Below are 25,790 nucleotides of genomic sequence, written 5' to 3'. Positions count from 1 at the left end.
TGGTACCTAGGTTACACTGCAGGTATGTGAAGGAGAGTTACTGCACATTATACACTAAATACATCTCATGCCCCTCCTGCTAATCATGGTGCTGACATATTGCTACCTAGGTTATACTGCCGGTATGTGATAGTTACTGCACATTATACACTAAATACATCTCATGCACCTCCTGCTAATGATGGTGCTGACATATTGGTACCTAGGTTACACTGCAGGTATGTGATAGAGTTACTGCACATTATACACTAAATACATCTCATGCACCTCCTGCTAATCATGGTGCTGACATATTGGTACCTAGGTTACACTGCAGGTATGTGATAAAGAGTTACTGTACATTATACACTAAATACATCTCATGCACCTTCTGCTAATCATGGTGCTGACATATTTGTACCTAGGTTACACTGCAGGTATGTGATAGAGAGTTACTGCACATTATACACTAAATACATCTCATGCACCTCCTGCTAATCATGGTACTGACATATTGGTACCTAGGTTACACTGCAGGTATGTGAGGGAGACTTACTGCACATTATACACTAAATACATCTCATGCACATCCTGCTAATCATGGTGCTGACATATTGGTACCTAGGTTACACTGCAGGTATGTGATAGAGAGTTACTGCACATTATACACTAAATACATCTCATGCACCTCCTGCTAATCATGGTGCTAACATATTTGTACCTAGGTTACACTGCAGGTATGTGATAGAGAGTTACTGCACATTATACACTAAATACATCTCATGCACCTCCTGCTAATTATGGTGCTGACATATGGGTACCTAGGTTATACTGCAGGTATGTGATATAGAGTTACTGCACATTATACACTAAATACATCTCATGCACCTCCTGCTAATCAGGGTGCTGACATATTGGTACCTAGGTTATACTGCAGGTATGTGATAGAGAGTTACTGCACATTATACACTAAATACATCTCGTGCACCTCCTGCTAATCATGGTGCTGACATATTGGTACCTAGGTTACACTGCAGGTATGTGATAGAGCGTTACTGCACATTGTACACTTAATGCATCTCATGCACCACCTGCTAATCATGGTGCTGACATATTGCTACCTAGGTTATACTGCCGGTATGTGATAGAGAGTTACTGCACATTATACACTTAATGCATCTCATGCACCACCTGCTAATCATGGTGCTGACATATTGGTACCTAGGTTATACTGCAGGTATGTGATAGAGAGTTACTGCACATTATACACTAAATACATCTTATGCACCTCCTGCTAATTAGAGTGCTGACATATTGGTACCTAGGTTACACTACAGGTATGTGATAGTTACTGCACATTATACACTAAATACATCTCATGCACCTCCTGCTAATCATGGTGCTGTCATATTGGTACCTAGGTTACACTGCAGGTATGTGATAGAGTTACTGCACATTATACACTAAATACATCTCATGCACCTCCTGATAATCATGGTGCTGACATATTAGTACCTAGGTTACACTGTAGGTATGTGATAGAGAGTTACTGCACATTATACACTAAATACATCTCATGCACCTCCTGCTAATCATGGTGCTGACATATTGGTACCTAGGTTACGCTGCAGGTATGTGATAGAGAGTTACTGCACATTATACACTAAATACATCTCATGTACCTCCTGCTAATCATGGTGCTGACATATTGGTACCTAGGTTACACTGCAGGTATGTGATAGTTACTGCACATTATACACCAAATACATCTCATGAACCTCCTGCTAATCATGGTGCTGACATATTGGTACCTAGGTTACACTGCAGGTATGTGAAGGAGAGTTACTGCACATTATACACTAAATACATCTCATGCCCCTCCTGCTAATCATGGTGCTGACATATTGCTACCTAGGTTATACTGCCGGTATGTGATAGTTACTGCACATTATACACTAAATACATCTCATGCACCTCCTGCTAATCATGGTGCTGAAATAGTGGTACCTAGGTTACACTGCAGGTATGTGATAGAGAGTTACTTCACATTATACACTAAATACATCTCATGTACCTCCTGCTAATCATGGTGCTGACATATTTGTACCTAGGTTACACTGCAGGTATGTGATAGTTACTGTATATTATACACTAAATACATCTCATGCACCTCCTGCTAATCATGGTGCTGACATATTGGTACCTAGGTTACACTGCAGGTATGTGATAGAGAGTTACTGCACATTATACACTAAATACATCTCATGCACCTCCTGCTAATTATGGTGCTGACATATGGGTACCTAGGTTATACTGCAGGTATGTGATATAGAGTTACTGCACATTATACACTAAATACATCTCATGCACCTCCTACTAATCATGGTGCTGACATATTGGTACCTAGGTTACACTGCAGGTATGTGATAGTTACTGCACATTATACACTAAATACATCTCATGCACCTCCCGCTAATCATGGTGCCGACATATGGGTACCTAGGTTACACTGCAGGTATGTGATAGAGAGTTACTGCACATTATACACTAAATACATCTAATGCACCTCCCGCTAATCATGGTGCTGACATATGGGTACCTAGGTTACACTGCAGGTATGTGATAGAGAGTTACTGCACATTATACACTAAATACATCTCATGAACCTCCTGCTAATCATGGTGCTGACATATTGGTACCTAGGTTACACTGCAGGTATGTGATAGAGAGTTACTGCACATTATACACTAAATACATCTCATGCACCTCCTGCTAATCATGGTGCTGACATATTGGTACCTAGGTTACACTGCAGGTATGTGATAGTTACTGCACATTATACACTAAATACATCTCATGAACCTCCTGCTAATCATGGTGCCGACATATTGGTACCTAGGTTACACTGCAGGTATGTGATAGAGAGTTACTGCACATTATACACTAAATACATCTCATGCACCTCCTGCTAATCATGGTGCTGACATATTGGTACCTAGGTTACACTGCAGGTATGTGATAGTTACTGCACATTATACACCAAATACATCTCATGAACCTCCTGCTAATCATGGTGCTGACATATTGGTACCTAGGTTACACTGCAGGTATGTGAAGGAGAGTTACTGCACATTATACACTAAATACATCTCATGCCCCTCCTGCTAATCATGGTGCTGACATATTGCTACCTAGGTTATACTGCCGGTATGTGATATTTACTGCACATTATACACTAAATACATCTCATGCACCTCCTGCTAATGATGGTGCTGACATATTGGTACCTAGGTTACACTGCAGGTATGTGATAGAGAGTTACTGCACACTATACACTAAATACATCTCATGCACCTCCTGCTAATCATAGTGCTGACATATTGGTACCTAGGTTATACTGCTGGTATGTGATAGAGAGTTACTGCACATTATACACTAAATAAATCTCATGCACCTCCTGTTAATCACGGTGCTGACATATTGGTACCTAGGTTACACTGCAGGTATGTGATAGAGAGTTACTGCACATTATACACTAAATACATCTCATGCATCTCCTGCTAATCATGGTGCTGACATATTGGTACCTAGGTTATACTGCAGGTATGTGATAGTTCTTGCACATTATACACTAAATACATCTCATGTACCTCCTGCTAATCATGGTACTGACATATTGGTACCTAGGTTACACTGCAGGTATGTGATAGAGAGTTACTGCACATTATACACTAAATACATCTCATGCACCTCCTGCTAATCATGGTGCTGACATATTGGTACCTAGGTTACACTGCAGGTATGTGATAGAGAGTTACTGCACATTATACACTAAATACATCTCATGCACCTCCTGCTAATCATGGTGCTGACATATTGGTACCTAGGTTACACTGCAGGTATGTGATAGAGAGTTACTGCACATTATACACTAAATACATCTCATGCACATCCTGCTAATCATGGTGCTGACATATTGGTACCTAGGTTACACTGCAGGTATGTGATAGTTACTGCACATTATACACTAAATACATCTCATGCACCTCCTGCTAATCATGGTGCTGACATATTGGTACCTAGGTTACACTGCAGGTATGTGAAGGAGAGTTACTGCACATTATACACTAAATACATCTCATGCACCTCCTGCTAATCATGGTGCTGACATATTGGTACCTAGGTTACACTGCAGGTATGTGATAGAGAGTTAGTGCACATTATACACTAAATACATCTCATGCACCTCCTGCTAATCATGGTGCTGACATATTGGTACCTAGGTTACACTGCAGGTATGTGATAGAGAGTTAGTGCACATTATACACTAAATACATCTCATGCACATCCTGCTAATTAGAGTGCTGACATATTGGTACCTAGGTTACACTGCAGGTATGTGATAGTTACTGTATATTATACACTAAATACATCTCATGTACCTCCTGCTAATCATGGTGCTGACATATTGGTACCTAGGTTACACTGCAGGTATGTGATAGCGAGTTACTGCACATTATACACTAAATACATCTCATACACCTCCTACTAATCATGGTGCTGACATATTGGTACCTAGGTTACACTGCAGGTATGTGATAGAGAGTTACTGCACATTATACACTAAATACATCTCATGCACCTCCTGCTAATCATGGTGCTGACATATTGGTACCTAGGTTACACTGCAGGTATGTGAGAGTTACTGCACATTATACACTAAATACATCTCATGCACCTCCTGCTAATCATGGTGCTGTCATATTGGTACCTAGGTTACACTGTAGGTATGTGATAGAGAGTTACTGCACATTATACACTAAATACATCTCATGCACCTCCTGCTAATCATGGTGCTGTCATATTGGTACCTAGGTTACACTGTAGGTATGTGATAGAGAGTTACTGCACATTATACACTAAATACATCTCATGCACCTCCTGCTAATCAGGGTGCTGACATATTGGTACCTAGGTTATACTGCAGGTATGTGATAGAGAGTTACTGCACATTATACACTAAATACATCTCGTGCACCTCCAGCTAATCATGGTGCTGACATATTGGTACCTAGGTTACACTGCAGGTATGTGATAGAGAGTTAGTGCACATTATACACTAAATACATCTCATGCACCTCCTGCTAATCATGGTGCTGACATATTGCTACCTAGGTTATACTGCCGGTATGTGATAGAGAGTTACTGCACATTATACACTTAATGCATCTCATGCACCACCTGCTAATCATGGTGCTGACATATTGGTACCTAGGTTACACTGCAGGTATGTGATAGAGAGTTACTGCACATTATACACTAAATACATCTCATGCACCTCCTGCTAATTAGAGTGCTGACATATTGGTACCTAGGTTACACTACAGGTATGTGATAGTTACTGCACATTATACACTAAATACATCTCATGCACCTCCTGCTAATCATGGTGCTGTCATATTGGTACCTAGGTTACACGGCAGGTATGTGATAGAGAGTTACTGCACATTATACACTAAATACATCTCATGCACCTCCTGCTAATCATGGTGCTGACATATTGGTACCTAGGTTACACTGTATGTATGTGATAGTTACTGCACATTATACACTAAATACATCTCATGCACCTCCTGATAATCATGGTGCTGACATATTAGTACATAGGTTACACTGTAGGTATGTGATAGAGAGTTACTGCACATTATACACTAAATACATCTCATGCACCTCCTGCTAATCATGGTGCTGACATATTGGTACCTAGGTTACACTGCAGGTATGTGATAGAGAGTTACTGCACATTATACACTAAATACATCTCATGCACCTCCTGCTAATCATGGTGCTGACATATTGGTACCTAGGTTACACTGCAGGTATGTGATAGAGAGTTACTGCACATTATACACTAAATACATCTCATGCACCTCCTGCTAATCATGGTGCTGACATATTGGTACCTAGGTTACACTGCAGGTATGTGATAGAGAGTTACTGCACATTATACATTAAATATATCTCATGCACCTCTTGCTAATCATGGTGCTGACATATTGGTACCTAGGTTACACTGCAGGTGTCTGAATGAGAGTTACTGCAAACAGATCAGCACTGGAAGGCAATGAAAGTTAGATTTCAATATGGTGCACCCATGACTGAGGCAGGAGGGGAATAACCTCAATAATACTATGCTTATAAAAAGTATGTATTGGTTTAATGACCCTTTAAGTGGGAGTGCTAGGTAATTTAGTTGGGCGCTTAGTATCTAACTAAAGCCCTAATTTTCAAAGGATTCTCCAGCTTTGAGAGAAATTGCAGTTCAGACTTCACAGGGGCTGAATATTTAAAAGAAAAACGGCAAAACTCTCCAGCACTACGAGATCTCTCTCATACCTGTATGTTAAGGGGAGACAAGCCCAGTGCAATACAGCACTGTGTGATAAGAGTTTTGTTACAATTTGTGCTTTGTATTTTATATTACTTTACACTTTAGATTGGGTCCTTTCAGTATTATTGCATTTAAGCTTTCCACTTTTTCATTTATATTTTAATACATTTAGATTTAGCTCTAGTAGTGATTTTACTAATTCTGATTATGTTTTGAACGTTTCTGTGTTACCTTAATAACTTTGGATCATACTTTATATATTTCTGTGTATTTTTTACAAATTACATTGCACCTTGAATTTGCTGCATTGCAAACTAAAACTGAAAGTTTCAGAAAATGGGAGGAACAGGGCAGTTCCCTGAGCTAAACAGGGGAATTTCCAGGGTATGTCTGAAGCTCTCTCACAAGTCTTGTGACATTTTGTAAGCAGTTTATAAAAGTTGGTATCACTGATTTGTCTTGCCAGCTGTAAGCAGGTGAAGTTTGCTCAAAATACACAATACATTTTTTTTAACTAACAGAAAAGTAACATATACTAAAGTAATATATACAAAGATATAGTCAAAAGCAAGTTAAATTGTTTTAAAAACATTTCAGTTTAATTTGTAATTCATGCAAACTGAGCCTTTATATCAGCCGCAGGGGGTTCTCCAGTTACCTTCTCTCTCCTATGTATCCCAGAGATCTTCAGATTTAGAGGCCGAATCATCATATGTCTGTCGGACCTGATCCGACAGTGCGGATCAGGTCCGACAGACATCGCTGAATGCGGACAGCAATACACTCTCCGTATTCAGCACTGCACCAGCAGCTCACAAGAGCTGCTGGTGCAACGCCGCCCCCTGCAGACTCGTGGTCAATGTGTCACCAGCAGGGAGGTGTCAATCAACCCGATCGTACTAGATCGGGTTGTATTGTGGCGATTCCTGTCCGCCTCACCAGAGCAGGTGGACAGGGTTATGGAGCAGTAGTCTTTGTGACCGCTGCTTCATAACTGCTGTTTCTGGCGAGCCTGCAGGCTCACTAGAAACACGGGCCCTCAAGCTCCATTTGGAGCTTGATAGATAGGCCCCTAAATGTAAATAGTAGAAATGCAACATGCAGTTTATAAAGGATTGCACATAAATATACAAAGCATGAGACTATTTTGTTAAAGTTACACAGAAACTGTGAAAGCATAATTAGAATTTGGTAAATCACAATCCTAAATACACTGTGGTATACAAAATAAAATACAAAATAGAAAGGGCAAAGTTTAAATGTAATAACATTTATTCTGAAGTGTAAAGTAATATAAAATACAAAGCACAAAGTGTAAATGCAGCAGAACTGTCATGTCATGCAGTGCTATATTGCCTGGGCTTGTCTCTCAATAAAGAAATGAAGGGGACACCCCTGGGAGAAGTAAAGCAAAATCTGACTTTTTCAAAGTTCACTAGGAAACCTGCAGTTCTGGTGGATCATTTTAGTTCTTATCACCTGAGGCTTTGAATATCAGGCCCTATGGGACGTTCCCTACATTTCTGGGTGTGACCAGGACACAAATGATGTACACTACGGTAATTCAGTGAAATGTGCATTTTATTTACGTTAGACTTTGTATTGAATTCACTTTGAACATTGTATGGTTCATATTTACACCGTGCAGTAGATATTTTCTGTATATTGTTCAGGAAAACAGATTTTGTATTTTATGCTTTGTAGATGGGGGTCCGATACCAGCTTGTGGGCAGGCTGGGGAGTTGCTTTAGCATTTGATAGTTTTTACAGCTGCTGTTGTATTTTATAAACCTTTTACTTCTTGGGTCGCACAAACAACACTTACGGATCCAACTGTAAAATAATAACTGTAAAACGGAATACTCATGTAGACATTACAATTTCATTTGTTTTTTAATAGAACAAGGTGCTCTGCGGTTAACCCTAAATTCTCTACAACAAGATTCTTTTCAGAGAGCTATATTACTTGCGAGTCGCTAGCAGAAGCACCTTGCAGGGACACATTTTTCTTTATTGAGTAAACCAGTGAGGTCTTGGCCGGATATCACTAAACCCCTGGCTACTATAGTTCTCTTTAGTTAAAACGTTTGAGTACTACGTGACAGCTGTAAGCCAGAAAACCACTGCAAGCTAAATAACCCATCAGTACCCTCCAGAAATGCCAGTAACAAGCATGATGCTACTATAACCAGTCAATGCCCCACTCACCTGATATTTCCCTTGTTGGTTGCGTACTTGATGTGATTACAGATGTATGTAAACATCTCCCGAGTGCTGCAGCAGTCACGGGCATCAAACACCTGCACATAGCATAAAGTAACACACAGTGATATATCTTATAACTACACTCAGTAACACACAGTGATATATCTTATAACTGCACAAAGACCCCAGCAACATATAGTGATATCTTATAACTGCACCCAGTAACATACAGTGATATATCTTATAACTGCACCCAGTAACACACAGTGAGATATTTTATAACTGCACCCAGTAACCTACAGTGATATATCTTATAACTGCACCCAGTAACACACAGTGATATATCTTATAACTGCACTCAGTAACACACAGTGATATATCTTATAACTGCACCCAGGCCCAGTAACACACAGTGATATATCTTATAGCTGCACCCAGTAACATACAGTGATATATCTTATAGCTGCACTCAGTAACATACAGTGATATATATTATAACTGCACCCAGTAACACACAGTGATATATCTTATAACTACACCCAGTAACACACAGTGAGATATTTTATAACTGCACCCAGTAACCTACAGTGATATATCTTATAACTGCACCCAGTAACACACAGTGATATATCTTATAACTGCACTCAGTAACACACAGTGATATATCTTATAACTGCACTCAGTAACACACAGTGATATATCTTATAACTGCACCCAGGCCCAGTAACACACAGTGATATATCTTATAGCTGCACGCAGACCCCACAGATGCACGGTGATATATACTTGCACCCACTCCTCCAGTAACATACAGTGATATATACTTGCACCCACTCCTCCAGTAACATACAGTGATATATACTTGCACCCACTCCTCCAGTAACATAAAGTGATATATACTTGCACCCACTCCTCCAGTAACATACAGTAATATATACTTGCACCCACTCCTCCAGCAACACAAAGTGAGACAACTTATAGCTCCCCCAGGAAAGCACCCAGGTCCCCAGCATCATACAGTGAGATATACTTGCAATTACAGCTCCAGTTACATAGTGATATTTACTTGCACCCACTCCTCCAGTAACACACAGTGATGTTTAACTCCAATCACACCTCTAGTAGCACACAGTGATAAATACTTGCAACCACACCTCTAGTAGCACACAGTGATATATATTTGCACCCACACCTCCAGTAACATATAGTGATATATACTTGCAACCACTCCTCCAGTAACACACAGTGATATATATTTGCATCCACACCTCCAGTAACATACAGTGATATATACTTGCAACCACTCCTCCAGTAACACACAGTGATATATATTTGCACCCACACCTCCAGTAACATACAGTGATATATACTTGCACTCACTCCTCCAGCAACACACAGTGATATATACTTGCACCCACTCCTTCAGCAAAACACAGTGATATAAACTTGCAACCAAACCTCCAGCAACACAGTGATATATACTTACAACCAAACTTAGTGCAGGTATATATCACTGTATGCTTTACTGGTGCAGGTATATATCAGTGTGTGCTTTACTAGTGCAGGTATATATCACTGTGTGCTTTACTGGTGCAGGTATATATCAGTGTGTGCTTTACTGGTGCAGGTATATATCACTGTGTGCTTTACTGGTGCAGGTATATATCAGTGTGTGCTTTACTAGTGCAGGTATATATCAGTGTGTGCTTTACTAGTGCAGGTATATATCACTGTGTGCTTTACTAGTGCAGGTTAATATCAGTGTGTGCTTTACTGGTGCAGGTATATATCACTGTGTGCTTTACTGGTGCAGGTATATATCAGTGTGTGCTTTACTAGTGCAGGTATATATCACTGTGTGCTTTACTAGTGCAGGTTAATATCAGTGTGTGCTTTACTGGTGCAGGTATATATCACTGTGTGCTTTACTAGTGCAGGTATATATCACTGTGTGCTTTACTAGTGCAGGTATATATCACTGTGTGCTTTACTGGTGCAGGTATATATCACTGTGTGCTTTACTGGTGCAGGTATATATCACTGTGTGCTTTACTAGTGCAGGTATATATCAGTGTGTGCTTTACCGGTGCAGGTATATATCACTGGGTGCTTTACTAGTGTAGATATATATATATCAGTGTGTGCTTTACTAGTGCAGGTATATATCACTGTGTGCTTTACTGGTGCAGGTATATATCACTGTGTGCTTTACTAGTGCAGGTATATATCAGTGTGTGCTTTACTATTGCAGGTATATATCAGTGTGTGCTTTACTAGTGCAGGTATATATCAGTGTGTGCTTTACTAGTGCAGGTATATATCAGTGTGTGCTTTACTAGTGCAGGTATATATCAGTGTGTGCTTTACTAGTGCAGGTATATATCACTGTGTGCTTTACTAGTGCAGGTATATATCACTGTATGCTTTACTGGTGCAGGTATATATCACTGTGTGCTTTACTAGTGCAGGTATATATCAGTGTGTGCTTTACTAGTGCAGGTATATATCACTGTGTGCTTTACTAGTGCAGGTTAATATCAGTGTGTGCTTTACTGGTGCAGGTATATATCACTGTGTGCTTTACTGGTGCAGGTATATATCAGTGTGTGCTTTACTAGTGCAGGTATATATCACTGTGTGCTTTACTAGTGCAGGTTAATATCAGTGTGTGCTTTACTGGTGCAGGTATATATCACTGTGTGCTTTACTAGTGCAGGTATATATCACTGTGTGCTTTACTGGTGCAGGTATATATCACTGTGTGCTTTACTGGTGCAAGTATATATCACTGTGTGCTTTACTAGTGCAGGTATATATCACTGTGTGCTTTACTGGTGCAGGTATATATTAATGTGTGCATTACTGGTGCAGGTATATATCACTGTGTGCTTTACTGGTGCAGGTATATATCACTGTGTGCTTTATTGCTGCAGGTATATATTAGTGTGTGCTTTACTGGTGCAGGTATATATCAGTGCGTGCTTTACTGGTGCAGGTATATATCAGTGTGTGCTTTACTGGTGCAGGTATATATCAGTGCGTGCTTTACTGGTGCAGGTATATATCAGTGCGTGCTTTACAAGTGCAGGTATATATCAGTGCATGCTTTACTAGTGCAGGTACATATCACTGTGTGCTTTACTATTGCAGGTATGTATCATTGTGCTTTACTGGTGCAGGTATATATCATTGTGTGCTTTACTAGTGGAGGTATATATCACTGCGTGCTTTACTAGTGCAGGTATATATCAGTGTGTGCTTTACTAGTGCAGGTATATATCAGTGTGTGCTTTACTAGTACAGATATGTATCACTGTGTGTTTACTAGTGCAGGTATATATCACTGTGTGCTTTACTGGTGCAGGTATATATCAGTGTGTGCTTTACTAGTGCAGGTATATATCACTGTGTGCTTTACTAGTGCAGGTTAATATCAGTGTGTGCTTTACTGGTGCAGGTATATATCACTGTGTGCTTTACTAGTGCAGGTATATATCACTGTGTGCTTTACTGGTGCAGGTATATATCACTGTGTGCTTTACTGGTGCAGGTATATATCACTGTGTGCTTTACTAGTGCAGGTATATATCACTGTGTGCTTTACTGGTGCAGGTATATATTAATGTGTGCTTTACTGGTGCAGGTATATATCACTGTGTGCTTTACTGGTGCAGGTATATATCACTGTGTGCTTTATTGCTGCAGGTATATATTAGTGTGTGCTTTACTGGTGCAGGTATATATCAGTGCGTGCTTTACTGGTGCAGGTATATATCAGTGTGTGCTTTACTGGTGCAGGTATATATCAGTGCGTGCTTTACTGGTGCAGGTATATATCAGTGCGTGCTTTACAAGTGCAGGTATATATCAGTGCATGCTTTACTAGTGCAGGTACATATCACTGTGTGCTTTACTATTGCAGGTATGTATCATTGTGCTTTACTGGTGCAGGTATATATCATTGTGTGCTTTACTAGTGGAGGTATATATCACTGCGTGCTTTACTAGTGCAGGTATATATCACGGTGTGCTTTACTAGTGCAGGTATATATCAGTGTGTGCTTTACTAGTACAGATATGTATCACTGTGTGTTTACTAGTGCAGGTATATATCACTGTGTGCTTTACTGGTGCAGGTATATATCAGTGTGTGCTTTACTGGTGCAAGTATATATTAATGTGTGCTTTACTGGTGCAGGTATATATCAGTGTGTGCTTTACTGGTGCAGGTATATATCACTGTGTGCTTTACTGGTGCAGGTATATATCAGTGTGTGCTTTACTGGTGCAGGTATATATCACTGTGTGCTTTACTGGTGCAGGTATATATCACTGTTTTACTGGTGCAGGTTAATATCACTGTGTGCTTTACTGGTGCAGGTATATATCACTTTGTGCTTTACTGGTGCAGGTATATATCACTGTGTGCTTTACTGGTGCAGGTATATATCAGTGTGTGCTTTACTAGTACAGATATGTATCACTGTGTGTTTACTAGTGCAGGTATATATCACTGTGTGCTTTACTGGTGCAGGTATATATCAGTGTGTGCTTTACTGGTGCAGGTATATATTAATGTGTGCTTTACTGGTGCAGGTATATATCAGTGTGTGCTTTACTGGTGCAGGTATATATCACTGTGTGCTTTACTAGTGCAGGTATATATCACTGTGTGCTTTACTGGTGCAGGTATATATCACTTTGTGCTTTACTGGTGCAGGTATATATCACTGTGTGCTTTACTGGTGCAGGTATATATTAATGTGTGCTTTACTGGTGCAGGTATATATCAGTGTGTGCTTTACTGGTGCAGGTATATATCACTGTGTGCTTTACTGGTGCAGGTTAATATCAGTGTGTGCTTTACTGGTGCAGGTATATATTACTGTGTGCTTTACTAGTGCAGGTATATATCACTGTGTGCTTTACTGGTGCAGGTATATATCAGTGTGTGCTTTACTAGTGCAGGTATATATCAGTGTGTGCTTTACTGGTGCAGGTATATATTAATGTGTGCTTTACTGGTGCAGGTATATATCACTGTGTGCTTTACTGGTGCAGGTTTATATCACTGTGTGCTTTACTGGTGCAGGTATATATCACTGTGTGCTTTACTGGTGCAGGTATATATCAGTGTGTGCTTTACTAGTGCAGGTATATATCAGTGTGTGCTTTACTGGTGCAGGTATATATCGCTGTGTGCTTTACTGGTGCAGGTATATATCACTGTGTTTTACTGGTGCAGGTATATATTAGTGTGTGCTTTACTGGTGCAGGTATATATCACTGTGTGCTTTACTAGTGCAGGTATAATTCAGTGTGTGCTTTACTGGTTCAGGTATATATCAGTGTGTGCTGTACTAGTGCAGGTATATATCAGTGTGTGCTGTCCTAGTGCAGGTATATATCACTGTGTGCTTTACTGGTGCAGGTATATATCACTGTGTGCTTTACTGGTGTAGGTATATATCACTGTGTGATTTACTGGTGCAGGTATATATCAGTGTGTGCTTTACTGGTGCAGGTATATATCACTGTTTTACTGGTGCAGGTATATATCACTGCATGCTTTACTGGTGCAGGTATATATCACTGTGTGTTTTACTGGTTCAGGTATATATCACTGTGTGCTTTACTGGTGCAGGTATATATCACTGTGTGCTTTACTGGTGCAGGTATATATCACTGTGTGTTTTACTGGTGCAGGTATATATCACTGTGTGCTTTACTGGTGCAGGTATATATCACTGTGTGTTTTACTGGTGCAGGTTAATATCAGTGTGTGCTTTACTGGTGCAGGTATATATCAGTGTGTGCTTTACTAGTGCAGGTATATATCACTGTGTGATTTACTGGTGCAGGTATATATCACTGTGTGCTTTACTGGTGCAGGTATATATCACTATGTGCTTTACTAGTGCAGGTATATATCACTGTGTGCTTTACTGGTGCAGGTATATATCAGTGTGTGCTTTACTAGTGCAGGTATATATCAGTGTGTGCTTTACTGGTGCAGGTATATATCAGTGTGTGCTTTACTGGTGCAGGTATATATCACTGTGTTTTACTGGTGCAGGTATATATTAGTGTGTGCTTTTCTGGTGCAGGTATATATCACTGTGTGCTTTACTAGTGCAGGTATAATTCAGTGTGTGCTTTACTGGTTCAGGTATATATCAGTGTGTGCTGTCCTAGTGCAGGTATATATCACTGTGTGCTTTACTGGTGCAGGTATATATCACTGTGTGCTTTACTGGTGTAGGTATATATCACTGTGTGATTTACTGGTGCAGGTATATATCAGTGTGTGCTTTACTGGTGCAGGTATATATCACTGTGTGCTTTACTGGTGCAGGTATATATCACTGTTTTACTGGTGCAGGTATATATCACTGCATGCTTTACTGGTGCAGGTATATATCACTGTGTGTTTTACTGGTTCAGGTATATATCACTGTGTGCTTTACTGGTGCAGGTATATATCACTGTGTGCTTTACTGGTGCAGGTATATATCACTGTTTTACTGGTGCAGGTATATATCACTGCATGCTTTACTGGTGCAGGTATATATCACTGTGTGTTTTACTGGTTCAGGTATATATCACTGTGTGCTTTACTGGTGCAGGTATATATCAGTGTGTGCTTTACCGGTGCAGGTATATATCACTGTGTGCTTTACTGGTGCAGGTATATATCACTGTGTGCTTTACTAGTGCAGGTATATATCACTGTGTGCTTTACTGGTGCAGGTATATATCACTGTGTGCTTTACTGGTGCAGGTATATATCACTGTGTGTTTTACTGGTGCAGGTATATATCACTGTGTGCTTTACTAGTGCAGGTATATATCACTGTGTGCTTTACTGGTGCAGGTATATATCACTGTGTGTTTTACTGGTGCAGGTTAATATCAGTGTGTGCTTTACTGGTGCAGGTATATATCAGTGTGTGCTTTACTAGTGCAGGTATATATCACTGTGTGATTTACTGGTGCAGGTATATATCACTGTGTGCTTTACTGGTGCAGGTATATATCACTGTGTGCTTTACTAGTGCAGGTATATATCAGTGTGTGCTTTACCGGTGCAGGTATATATCACTGGGTGCTTTACTAGTGTAGATATATATATATATCACTGGGTGCTTTACTAGTGTAGATATATATATATATATATATATCACTGTGTGGTTTACTGATGCAGGTATATACAGTATAAACTCTTTACCTATATATGATGTACACAAACCTTATATACTGCTCTCTGCTCACTTACCTGCAACTTTGACCACTGGATTCTACCCACACAGCGGGATGCATTTCGCCAGGCCTGTTTGGCACCAAAGCTCAACTCATTCTCCTTCAACTGGTAAGTTCCTGTAGTCATTACCTCCTGCTCAACCTCTTTCAATCGCTCCGTGTGGGCTTTACTCTGAGATCTGCGCATAGGGAGGGGAAGTCTATCAGCCGAGGTCAGTGCCATAACTCACAGTAAAGCACAGTAAACTTATTCACAAACTATATCTCCTTGGTCTAGATTCAAAAATTGTGAACTGGGTGGAATGCTGGCTTAAGGACAGAAAACAAAGTGTCTTAGTAAATGGAGTTCATTCAGCAGAGGGGGCTGTTACTAGTGGTGTTCCTCAGGGGTCAGTTCTGGGGCCTGTTTTGTTTAACATATTTATCTGCGATATCAGCAAAGGGCTACAGGGGAAAGTATGTCTCTTTGCAGATGATGCAAAAATTTGCAACAGAGTGGATGTTCCAGGGGGGGTAGACAAAATGAGAAGTGATATACAACAATTGGAGGATTGGACAAATGACTGGGGTCTAAAGTTTAACACAGCAAAGTGTAAAATAATGCATTTAGGGAAGAAAAATCAAAATGTTAATTACAGACTCAATGACACTTTACTGACTGTTACAGATGAGGAACAGGACTTGGGAATTATTATTTCAGATGATTTAAAACTTAGTAAACAATGTAGTAATGCAGCGAGTAAGGCTAGCAGAATGCTTGGATGTATTGGTAGAGGTATTTGCAGCAGAAATAGTAAGGTTCTTATGCCACTTTATAGATCATTAGTTAGGCCTCATCTTGAGTATTGTGTGCAGTTCTGGAGACCATATCTTCAGAAGGATATTAACAAACTTGAATCTGTGCAAAGGAGGGCTACCAAAATGGTACATGGTCTAAAAAATAAAACTTACCAGGATAGGCTCAATGACCTAAATATGTATAGCTTAGAGGAGAGAAGGGAAAGAGGTGATATGATAGCAACTTTCAAGTACATTAAAGGGTTTAGTAAAACTGAGGCTGTGGGTATTTTACATAAAATGGAAAATTCAAGAACAAGGGGTCATGAGCTCAAGCTAAAGGGTAGTAGATTCAGAAGTAATTTGAGGAAGCACTTCTTTACAGAAAGAGTGATTGATTTATGGAATAAACTTCCTCAAGAGGTAGTAGCAACAAACACTGTGGGGGACTTTAAAAATGCATGGGACAAGCATAGGGCTATCCTACGAACTAGATAAGTTTATACTGTTAGGTAAGGTCGGGCAGACTTGCTGGGCCTATGGCTCTTATCTGCCGTCAATATCTATGTTTCTATGTTTCTATGTAACTATGTATTTATATCAATTAGAAGATGTATCAAACAGCGCCACAGTAAACACCCATACAAGCTGTACTCGGAAAGGCGAAATCTCCCAACCAGATTTTGATAAGAAAGTTAGATAAAATGCCAAAAGTCAGCACTACAATGTCCCTGTTAGGGGATAAGTTGCTTAAAATGGTGTCCACGATCAGTTAATAAATAAATAAGGGAATGTGTGAGATAAAAAAGTAGATAAAAAAGTAGATGAGATATATGTAATATTCACTCAAATGTTAACGTATATAAAATTATATATTTAATGAGTCTACAAAGGATGGATATATAAAAGCACGTGATGTATAAAAACAAATAGGATACAAGAAGAAAAGCGAGGACTCAGGAACTTGAAGCCAGGTGACTTTATTTGGTATACAAAGGTGGTTAGCACAAACACAGGTGTGCAAGGGGTGCTAGATCTGACGCGTTTCGCGCATGCTCACATGCGCTTCATCAGAGATCTAGTGGTGTTACCTGTGAAAGATTTATATAAAGGGTGTCGGCCAATGGAACAAAAAATCACAGAAGTGGGCAGTACCAGTCCCAGTACTGGTCCCTGTAATAATATACCAGGTGTAAACGTGTACTATCTCAAGTGGGTGTATAAGTGAATAAATCAGTGAATAACTTTCTATGATCTATTGGGAGGATCAAAAAAAAAATATTTTAGGTGCAAAAATGGAAAAAAGGGAAAACATGAGAAATAATTAAAAGTGATGCTAAAATCAAGTGATGGTGAATTAGTTAGGATGGACCATTGGCACAACATTTACTACATTCAGGCTAAAAAACCAGGTGCCAGGGGCGGAGAGGGTCCAAAAAGGGATAATCTCCACACCTGGGCCCGATGATTATGTTAAAAACACACATCCTAGGTGTGCAATGTGATTACTGTTACTACTATTTTGTATTTTTTTATATTTATTTATTTTTTTATTTTTATATTGGTGTCATGTGTTAGTGTATGTTATTATTTGTTGGTTTTATCTTTTATTTTAAATTTTTTATTTTTTGTTCTTTATTCAATTCCTATCTTTTCGATATACCTTGTGATATTTGTCAGCGTGCTACTAAATTCTGTATCTAAAGTATCTTTAAATTAATTTGGCCCTTAGGCCACAAAGAACCATTGATAGGTTATTCTTAAATTTTATGGGTTAGTTTTCTTCATAGCATTGAGTTCCTATATTGGTAACCAAGACACTTGTAATGTTTACTGTACCATAAAATTCTCATTGTGAGTTATGGGACTGAGTTTTGGATGGACTAATAGGTTTAGGGAAGGCATTATTCCTATATATCACAAGGTCTCACTTGTGAATGGAAAAGAAAAAGGGGGGTACATTGAATAAGGGCTCTAGAATTGCTAAATTGAGGCAATGTGTACCTACCAAGGGAGGTATCTTGCTAATGAAAAAAATAATATTAGTGCAATAAGGCATATCGAGAATAAAACATATGTGAATAGAGCATGTAAAATTAAAAAATGAATATAAAATTAAATGTTAAAAATAAAGAAGAAGAGAAAAAAAAAAAAAAGTAAAATGAAAATAGTAGTGATAATTAAAAGTTTTCTATGGCCATATCTTAGCTGCATGGGTAGGGTAATAGGCAGGGTGCTTGGGCAAGGCCAAGTGGGTAATGGTTTCTATGAGCCCAAAATGGCCAGACAAGTTGACACAGTGTATAGAGTGAATACCTAGTTTTCGTGTCAAGGCCAAGGGGGGAAAGAGAAACTAAACCTATTGGGCATTACTTGCCAGCTCTGTAGAAACCTCTTGGTGATAAAACGGAAACCCGGGTGGGGAATGCGGAGGTCAAATCAGAGAAAGAATAATGAATGCTGAATTGGAGCAGTATGCAATTCTGAAATCAGCAATGGCCATTGAAGAAAAATAGACTGAATGTAAGGTATAAGTTACAAACCAGAAAAATAGACTGAATGTAAGGTGTAAGTTACAAACCAGTAAGGGACAAAGGGAACACTAAAAATAGTGTAAATAAATCAGTAACCTAGGGTCAGACATTCCTGGGCCTGGACTTGAGTGTGGGACAGAGAGAGAGGAGGAAAAATAATGAGGGGAAATAGGGAGAGAGAAAAGTTTTAGGGAAGGGGCAAAGGAGTCCCCTGCTGGTAGGGCATATATCGAACCTAGTCGATGAATAGGTCAAGGTCTTGTCTCATATTTATGCCATGGGGAAATTTGGTACGAAGAGTAAATATCCAGTATGCCTCTCTCTTCTGAAGTTTCCCAACTCTATCCCCTCCTCTGATGTCATTGTGAATATGTTCGATGCCTACAAATTTGAAAAGATGTTTAATATGATTGCCATGAGACCGGAAATGTTTAGCTACAGGGGTTCTGGGAATTTCATCTTCTAAAGATAATAAGTGTTGTCTGATGCGATCCTTAAGTGGTCGTGTGGTAAGACCTACATATTGGTGGGAGCACTGCCGGCATGTAATTAAATATACTACAAAACGGGTAGTGCAGTCTATTCTTTGTTTGATAGAAAATGTTTTACCCGTGCTGGAGGAAATAAATTGATCTGTTTTCTGAGTGTAATTGCAACTCTTACAGGTGTGGCCACATTTAAAGAAGCCTTTGCTGAGGCTAAGCCAGTGTGTCCCAGGTGTAGGTTTGTTGGTAAAATGTTTCCTAACCCTGTCTCCCACTGTGGTGGCCTTCTTGGCTACACATTTAATTTGTTGTTTAGTTATGTGTTGTAGTTTGGCGTCACTCTGGAGAATGGGAAGGTATTTGAGTACTATTTTGCAGACCTCATCAAATTGTCTGCTGTATTGAGTAGAAAAGACAATTTCATCAGTAAATGCATTTTTCTTTGTAGTATTGGTAGTGTTTCTAGTAGAGTAGCTTGAGAACAGAGTCTGCCTCTCTATTTTGCTCACTTGATTAGCTGTTTGTATTAGTGACTTCTTATTGTACCCCCTCTCTAGAAGTCTCTGAGTGATTGCATCTGCCTGTATCCTGTACTGTTGAATGTTAGAACAGTTTCTATGTGCCCTGATATATTGACCTTTAGGGATGCCCCTAATAGTGTGTCTGACATGACAAGAGTCAGCTCTAAGTATAGTATTGCGTGCTAGAGTCTTCCTGTGTATTGTAGAAATGATGTTAGATCCTTCATCTATGTAAAGGTGTAAATCTAGGTAAGCTATAGAATTAGGTGATGACGAATATGTAAATTTAAGATTAAACTGGTTGTCATTGAGTAGGTCTACCAGAGTATGTACCTCTGTCCGGTTGTCTGAATTCCAAATGACTATAAGGTCGTCAATATAGCGGCCATACACAACTAGATTGTCCCTGAGGGGGAAGTCATCAGCATAAATGCTGTTAAGTTCCAGCCAGCCCATGTATAAATTGGCATACGTGGGGGCAAATTTTGCCCCCATGGCTGTGCCACAATTCTGCAAGTAGAATTCCCCCCCAGAGACAAAGTAGTTGTGTGAGAGAAGAAATTTGGCAGTGGAAACTACAAATTGGATGTATTCGTCAGAGAATGAAGTATATCTCCTAATCATTTTGCCCAGGGCCTCCAGTCCCTTTGAGTGCGGTATACTGGAGTAAAGGGCTGTCACATCTATGGTGAGCCACTGAAAAGTGGGTTGCCACTTGATGTCATTCAGTTGGTGAAGAAGGTGTGCGCTGTCTCTGATATAGCCTGGCAGTGAGGTAACTATGGGTTGTAGGACTGAATCTAGCCAGGCCCCCAGTCTCTCACATAGGGACCCCATGCTAGCCACTATGGGTCTCCCTGGGGGTCTGGTCAGGGTCTTGTGTATCTTGGGCACGACCCTGAAGGTTGGAGTCAGAGGGTTCTCTACAAATAGGTATTCCATGGTTTCCTTGGTAATGAAACCATTCTCTAGGGCCGTGTCCAGGAACGAAAGCAGTTCTAGGCTGAACCTAGAGGTGGGGTCATAACCTAAACGTGTGTAGGTGGAAGTGTCCCCAAGGTGCACATCAATTTCTTCCATATAATCAGTGGTGTTGAGGATGACTACGGCCCCACCCTTGTCAGCCTGTGTGATTACTATGTCAGGATTGATCTCTAGTTCTGCCAGTGCATTTTTTTCCTCATGAGTAATATTGTGTTTGACTGTTGTATGAGTGTCTTTTATAGTCTCATGGAGTGATATAATATCTCTCAGTACAGTATCTTGATATAATTCGATATTGGGACTTCTGGCCTGAACAGGGTAAAAGAATGAGCGGTCTTTGTATGGGAAATTGTGTGTGGATAATGAGGGACTAAAGGTGTTGCTTTGTAGTGATAATAATGTATTAAAATCACATTGGTCTCTAAATAGTAGGCCTGAGTGAATATTGCCTAAAAGTGTTGGGGGAGGCTCTGGAGGAGGATTCTCCATGTGTGTCTCAGAAAAGTGTTTCCTTAGTGTGAGTTTGCGGACTAGTCTGTTGATGTCTATAACAGTAGAAAAGACATCAAAATTCGTGCTGGGTGCAAAAGTGAGTCCTTTATTTAGTATAGAAATCTGTGCAGATGTGAGTTGAATTTTTGATAGATTTATCACATTCGTTATTTCTTTTTGTTTTTTTGAGGCCGCCCTGCTGGGGTACCGATGTGCCTGACTAGATGCTTTGGGGGTACTAGTTTGGCTGGGTGATTTGACAAGGGTGGCCAGAGTCGTTCTAGTAGGGACACTAGTGTCTATATTGGCAGAGGTGGAGGGTTCACTAGGCTCGGCTGTGGGAGTGCTGGGGGATTGTGGGAGAGATGTTTCTGAGTCAGTGGTTTCTATACTAGAAAAAGTGACTTTCTTCCCATTTGTGTTGCCCCTACGTTTTTTATTACTATTCTTAGAGGTGTTGGAATTCCCCCTCCCCCTAGTGGGCCTGAGTTGTTGCCATGAGTAAACTATGTTGAGGTCATAGTCCTTAGTGTCACGATTATATTTAGACACTTTTCTGCTGGATAAGTCCATATCTAATTTGTTGATAGTTTCCTCTAGTTGGGCTGTGTAATCTTTATATTGGGTAGTGGCCTCAAAAGGTTGGATGTGAGTCTCTGTAGCTTTGATTTCTGTCAGGATTAGGTCTCTTTCCTGTCTTTTATGTCTCAGTAGTTGGTTCATAAGGGTCATGGAACATCTGGTTAGAGTGTGGTTCCACTCCTCCATGAACTCTGGTAGTTGTTGAGCAAAGGAGGGGAATTTTTTCATCCTTAGCCCACGTGGGACCTTCCCCTCCTTAATATACAAGTTCAGGAATTCTATGTCCCACCAGAGATTGGTCTCCTTAAATCGGAGTTTCTCCAGGCCTGAAAATAATGAGGGCAAATTTTCTTCCCTAGGTACTGTTGGTAAAGCATTAGCCCCTTGAAGTGCTGTGGCCAAAATATGCCTACGTTTGTCATCAGAGGATTCCCCTGTGGGATGTGTGGTTGCAGTTTCTGGCAATTCAGCCATTGTATATCAATGAAAAATATGTAACTAAAGAGAGAACAGAATTATGAGCAAAACCAGTTTAAGAAACAAAAGGATGATGCTGTCTCTCTTATCGGTTGTTAAAGTTCAGTCCTGTATAGGTAAAATGACCAATACTGTTCGTATCAAAACAGGTGTCTATTAGGTGCAATGTCGTTATAGTCAGCGTGAGTATGTCGGTCAGTAAGAACTGAGCTGACAGTATTTGCGGTGGCACAAGATACAAGAGCTGATGTTTCAAGACAAAACAAGCAAACAGATAAATAAACAACGATCCAGAGCATATAGCTACCTGTTTTGATGGTATCAGGCCAAGTCCCTCAGTGGGGTTGTGTCTGCTGGAAAGTTGAAATTGCAGAAAGTGATACGTGAGTGCTGCTGTGTTTTCCTGCTAGCTCACGTAAATGGATGTAGTCGCTTTGTCTCTGCTCCTCTGTGAGCCCGCTGAAGTAGACACCTGTTTTGCAAAGTTGCTGCTGCTGTAGGAAAGGAACCCGTCTTCGGCGTGGTATGATGTGGTCTATACCCCGCGTCGTCGCCGGTGATGACGTCTTACGTATCTGTGCGCCCAGTCGTGCTGCGTGCCTGCCGCTGTGTCGCTCAGTATGACGTGTCTAAGGCGACCGACAGTGAGATGGGCCTACACCGGAGTTGTCGTTATTTGGATCCACCAGGGGACCACGGAAGGCTCGGTGCTGTAATGGAGCAGCGGATGGTCGAAGCACGCAGCGTGCTAAGTCGATGGCACGTCGATGACAAGGTACCAATCACAGGCAAACCTGGGCTGCTTTTTCCACTGTCGGAGTCCACCAGGGGACAAAAAGCAGGGTGCTGTGCAGAGGTACGCCAGGTAGTTGTGTAGAAAAACAGGACTGAAGTAGTGGATGATGGTTCCGGTCCTCAGGGCTAGCTCAGCCGGATACAGGATACAAGAAGAAAAGCGAGGACTCAGGAACTTGAAGCCAGGTGACTTTATTTGGTATACAAAGGTGGTTAGCACAAACACAGGTGTGCAAGGGGTGCTAGATCTGACGCGTTTCGCGCATGCTCACATGCGCTTCATCAGAGATCTAGTGGTGTTACCTGTGAAAGATTTATATAAAGGGTGTCGGCCAATGGAACAAAAAATCACAGAAGTGGGCAGTACCAGTCCCAGTACTGGTCCCTGTAATAATATACCAGGTGTAAACGTGTACTATCTCAAGTGGGTGTATAAGTGAATAAATCAGTGAATAACTTTCTATGATCTATTGGGAGGATCAAAAGGAAAATATTTTAGGTGCAAAAATGGAAAAAAGGGAAAACATGAGAAATAATTAAAAGTGATGCTAAAATCAAGTGATGGTGAATTAGTTAGGATGGACCATTGGCACAACATTTACTACATTCAGGCTAAAAAACCAGGGGCCAGGGGCGGAGAGGGTCCAAAAAGGGATAATCTCCACACCTGGGCCCGATGATTGTGTTAAAAACACACATCCTAGGTGTGCAATGTGATTACTGTTACTACTATTTTGTATTTTTTTATATTTATTTTTTTATTTATTTATTTTTATATTGGTGTCATGTGTTAGTGTATGTTATTATTTGTTGGTTTTATCTTTTATTTTTAATTTTTTATTTTTTGTTCTTTATTCAATTCCTATCTTTTCGATATACCTTGTGATATTTGTCAGCGTGCTACTAAATTCTGTATCTAAAGTATCTTTAAATTAATTTGGCCCTTAGGCCACAAAGAACCATTGATAGGTTATTCTTAAATTTTATGGGTTAGTTTTCTTCATAGCATTGAGTTCCTATATTGGTAACCGAGACACTTGTAATGTTTACTGTACCATAAAATTCTCATTGTGAGTTATGGGACTGAGTTTTGGATGGACTAATAGGTTTAGGGAAGGCATTATTCCTATATATCACAAGGTCTCACTTGTGAATGGAAAAGAAAAAGGGGGGTACATTGAATAAGGGCTCTAGAATTGCTAAATTGAGGCAATGTGTACCTACCAAGGGAGGTATCTTGCTAATGAAAAAAATAATATTAGTGCAATAAGGCATATCAAGAATAAAACATATGTGAATAGAGCATGTAAAATTAAAAAATGAATATAAAATTAAATGTTAAAAATAAAGAAGAAGAGAAAAAAAAAAAAGTAAAATGAAAAATCAGCCAATCAGATTGAGCTCACATTCTATTGGCTGTTCCGATCAGCCAATAGAATGCGAGCTCAATCTGATTGGCTGATTGGATCAGCCAATCGGATTGATCTTGATTCTGATTGGTTGATTCCATCAGCCAATCAGAATATTCCTACCTTAATTCCGATTGGCTGATAGAATCCTATCAGCCAATCGGAATTCGAGGGACGCCATCTTGGATGACGTCCCTTAAAGGAACCGTCATTCTTCAGTTGGACGTCGCCGGATGAAGATGGGTCCGCGGTGGAGGTCTTCAGCATGGAGCCGGTCCTCATCGGATGAAGATAGAAGATGCCGCTTGGAAGATGATGGTTGCCGGTCCGGATCTACTCTTCTTCCCGGATAGGATGAAGACTTTGGAGCCTCTTCTGGACCTCTTGAGCCACCGGATGATGGATCGCCAGCCCACGCTTGGGTTGGATGAAGATTTTGGAGCCAGGACCAATCGGTGATACCCGGTGAGGTGAAGACAAGGTAGGATGATCTTCAGGGGCTTAGTGTTAGGTTTATTTAAGGGGGGTTTGGGTTAGATTAGGGGTATGTGGGTGGTGGGTTGTAATGTTGGGGGGGGGTATTGTATGTGTTTTTTTTACAGGCAAAAGAGCTGAACTTCTTGGGGCATGCCCCGCAAAGGGCCCTGTTCAGGGCTGGTAAGAGCTTTGAACTTTAGTAATTTAGAATAGGGTAGGGCATTTTTTATTTTGGGGGTCTTTGTTATTTTATTAGGGGGCTTAAAGTAGGTGTAATTAGTTTAAAATTGTTGTAATATTTTTATTATGTTTGTAATTATTTTTTTATTTTTTGTAACTTAGTTCTTTTTTATTTATTTATTTTTTTTAAATATTTTTATTGAGGTATAGATGCATTACAACAAATAAAAGACATAAAAAAA

The 25,790-nt window shown here is 40.1% G+C and overlaps 1 protein-coding gene across 3 annotated transcripts in view; it reads right to left on the bottom strand.

Moving 5' to 3' along the window:
- Nucleotides 1–25,790, bottom strand: part of NOS3 (nitric oxide synthase 3) — a 720,543-nt gene that overhangs the window by 459,516 nt on the left and 235,237 nt on the right. For all 3 annotated transcript variants that reach the window (XR_008402467.1, XM_053713262.1, XM_053713263.1), the window contains exons 4-5: nucleotides 15,852–16,014; nucleotides 8,579–8,670 (exon numbers count right to left, since the gene is read on the bottom strand). Coding sequence is in view for 2 of the 3 variants with exons in the window: in XM_053713262.1 (XP_053569237.1) it covers nucleotides 8,579–8,670; nucleotides 15,852–16,014 (255 nt within the window). In the remaining variant the exon portion in view is untranslated. The remainder of the gene's footprint in view (nucleotides 1–8,578; nucleotides 8,671–15,851; nucleotides 16,015–25,790) is intronic.

Source organism: Bombina bombina, chromosome 5 (genome assembly GCF_027579735.1).
Source record: "Bombina bombina isolate aBomBom1 chromosome 5, aBomBom1.pri, whole genome shotgun sequence".
Taxonomy (NCBI): Eukaryota; Metazoa; Chordata; class Amphibia; order Anura; family Bombinatoridae; genus Bombina; species Bombina bombina.
The sequence above is the reverse complement of the archived record's forward strand: the minus strand, read 5'-3'. Positions and strand labels throughout refer to the sequence as shown.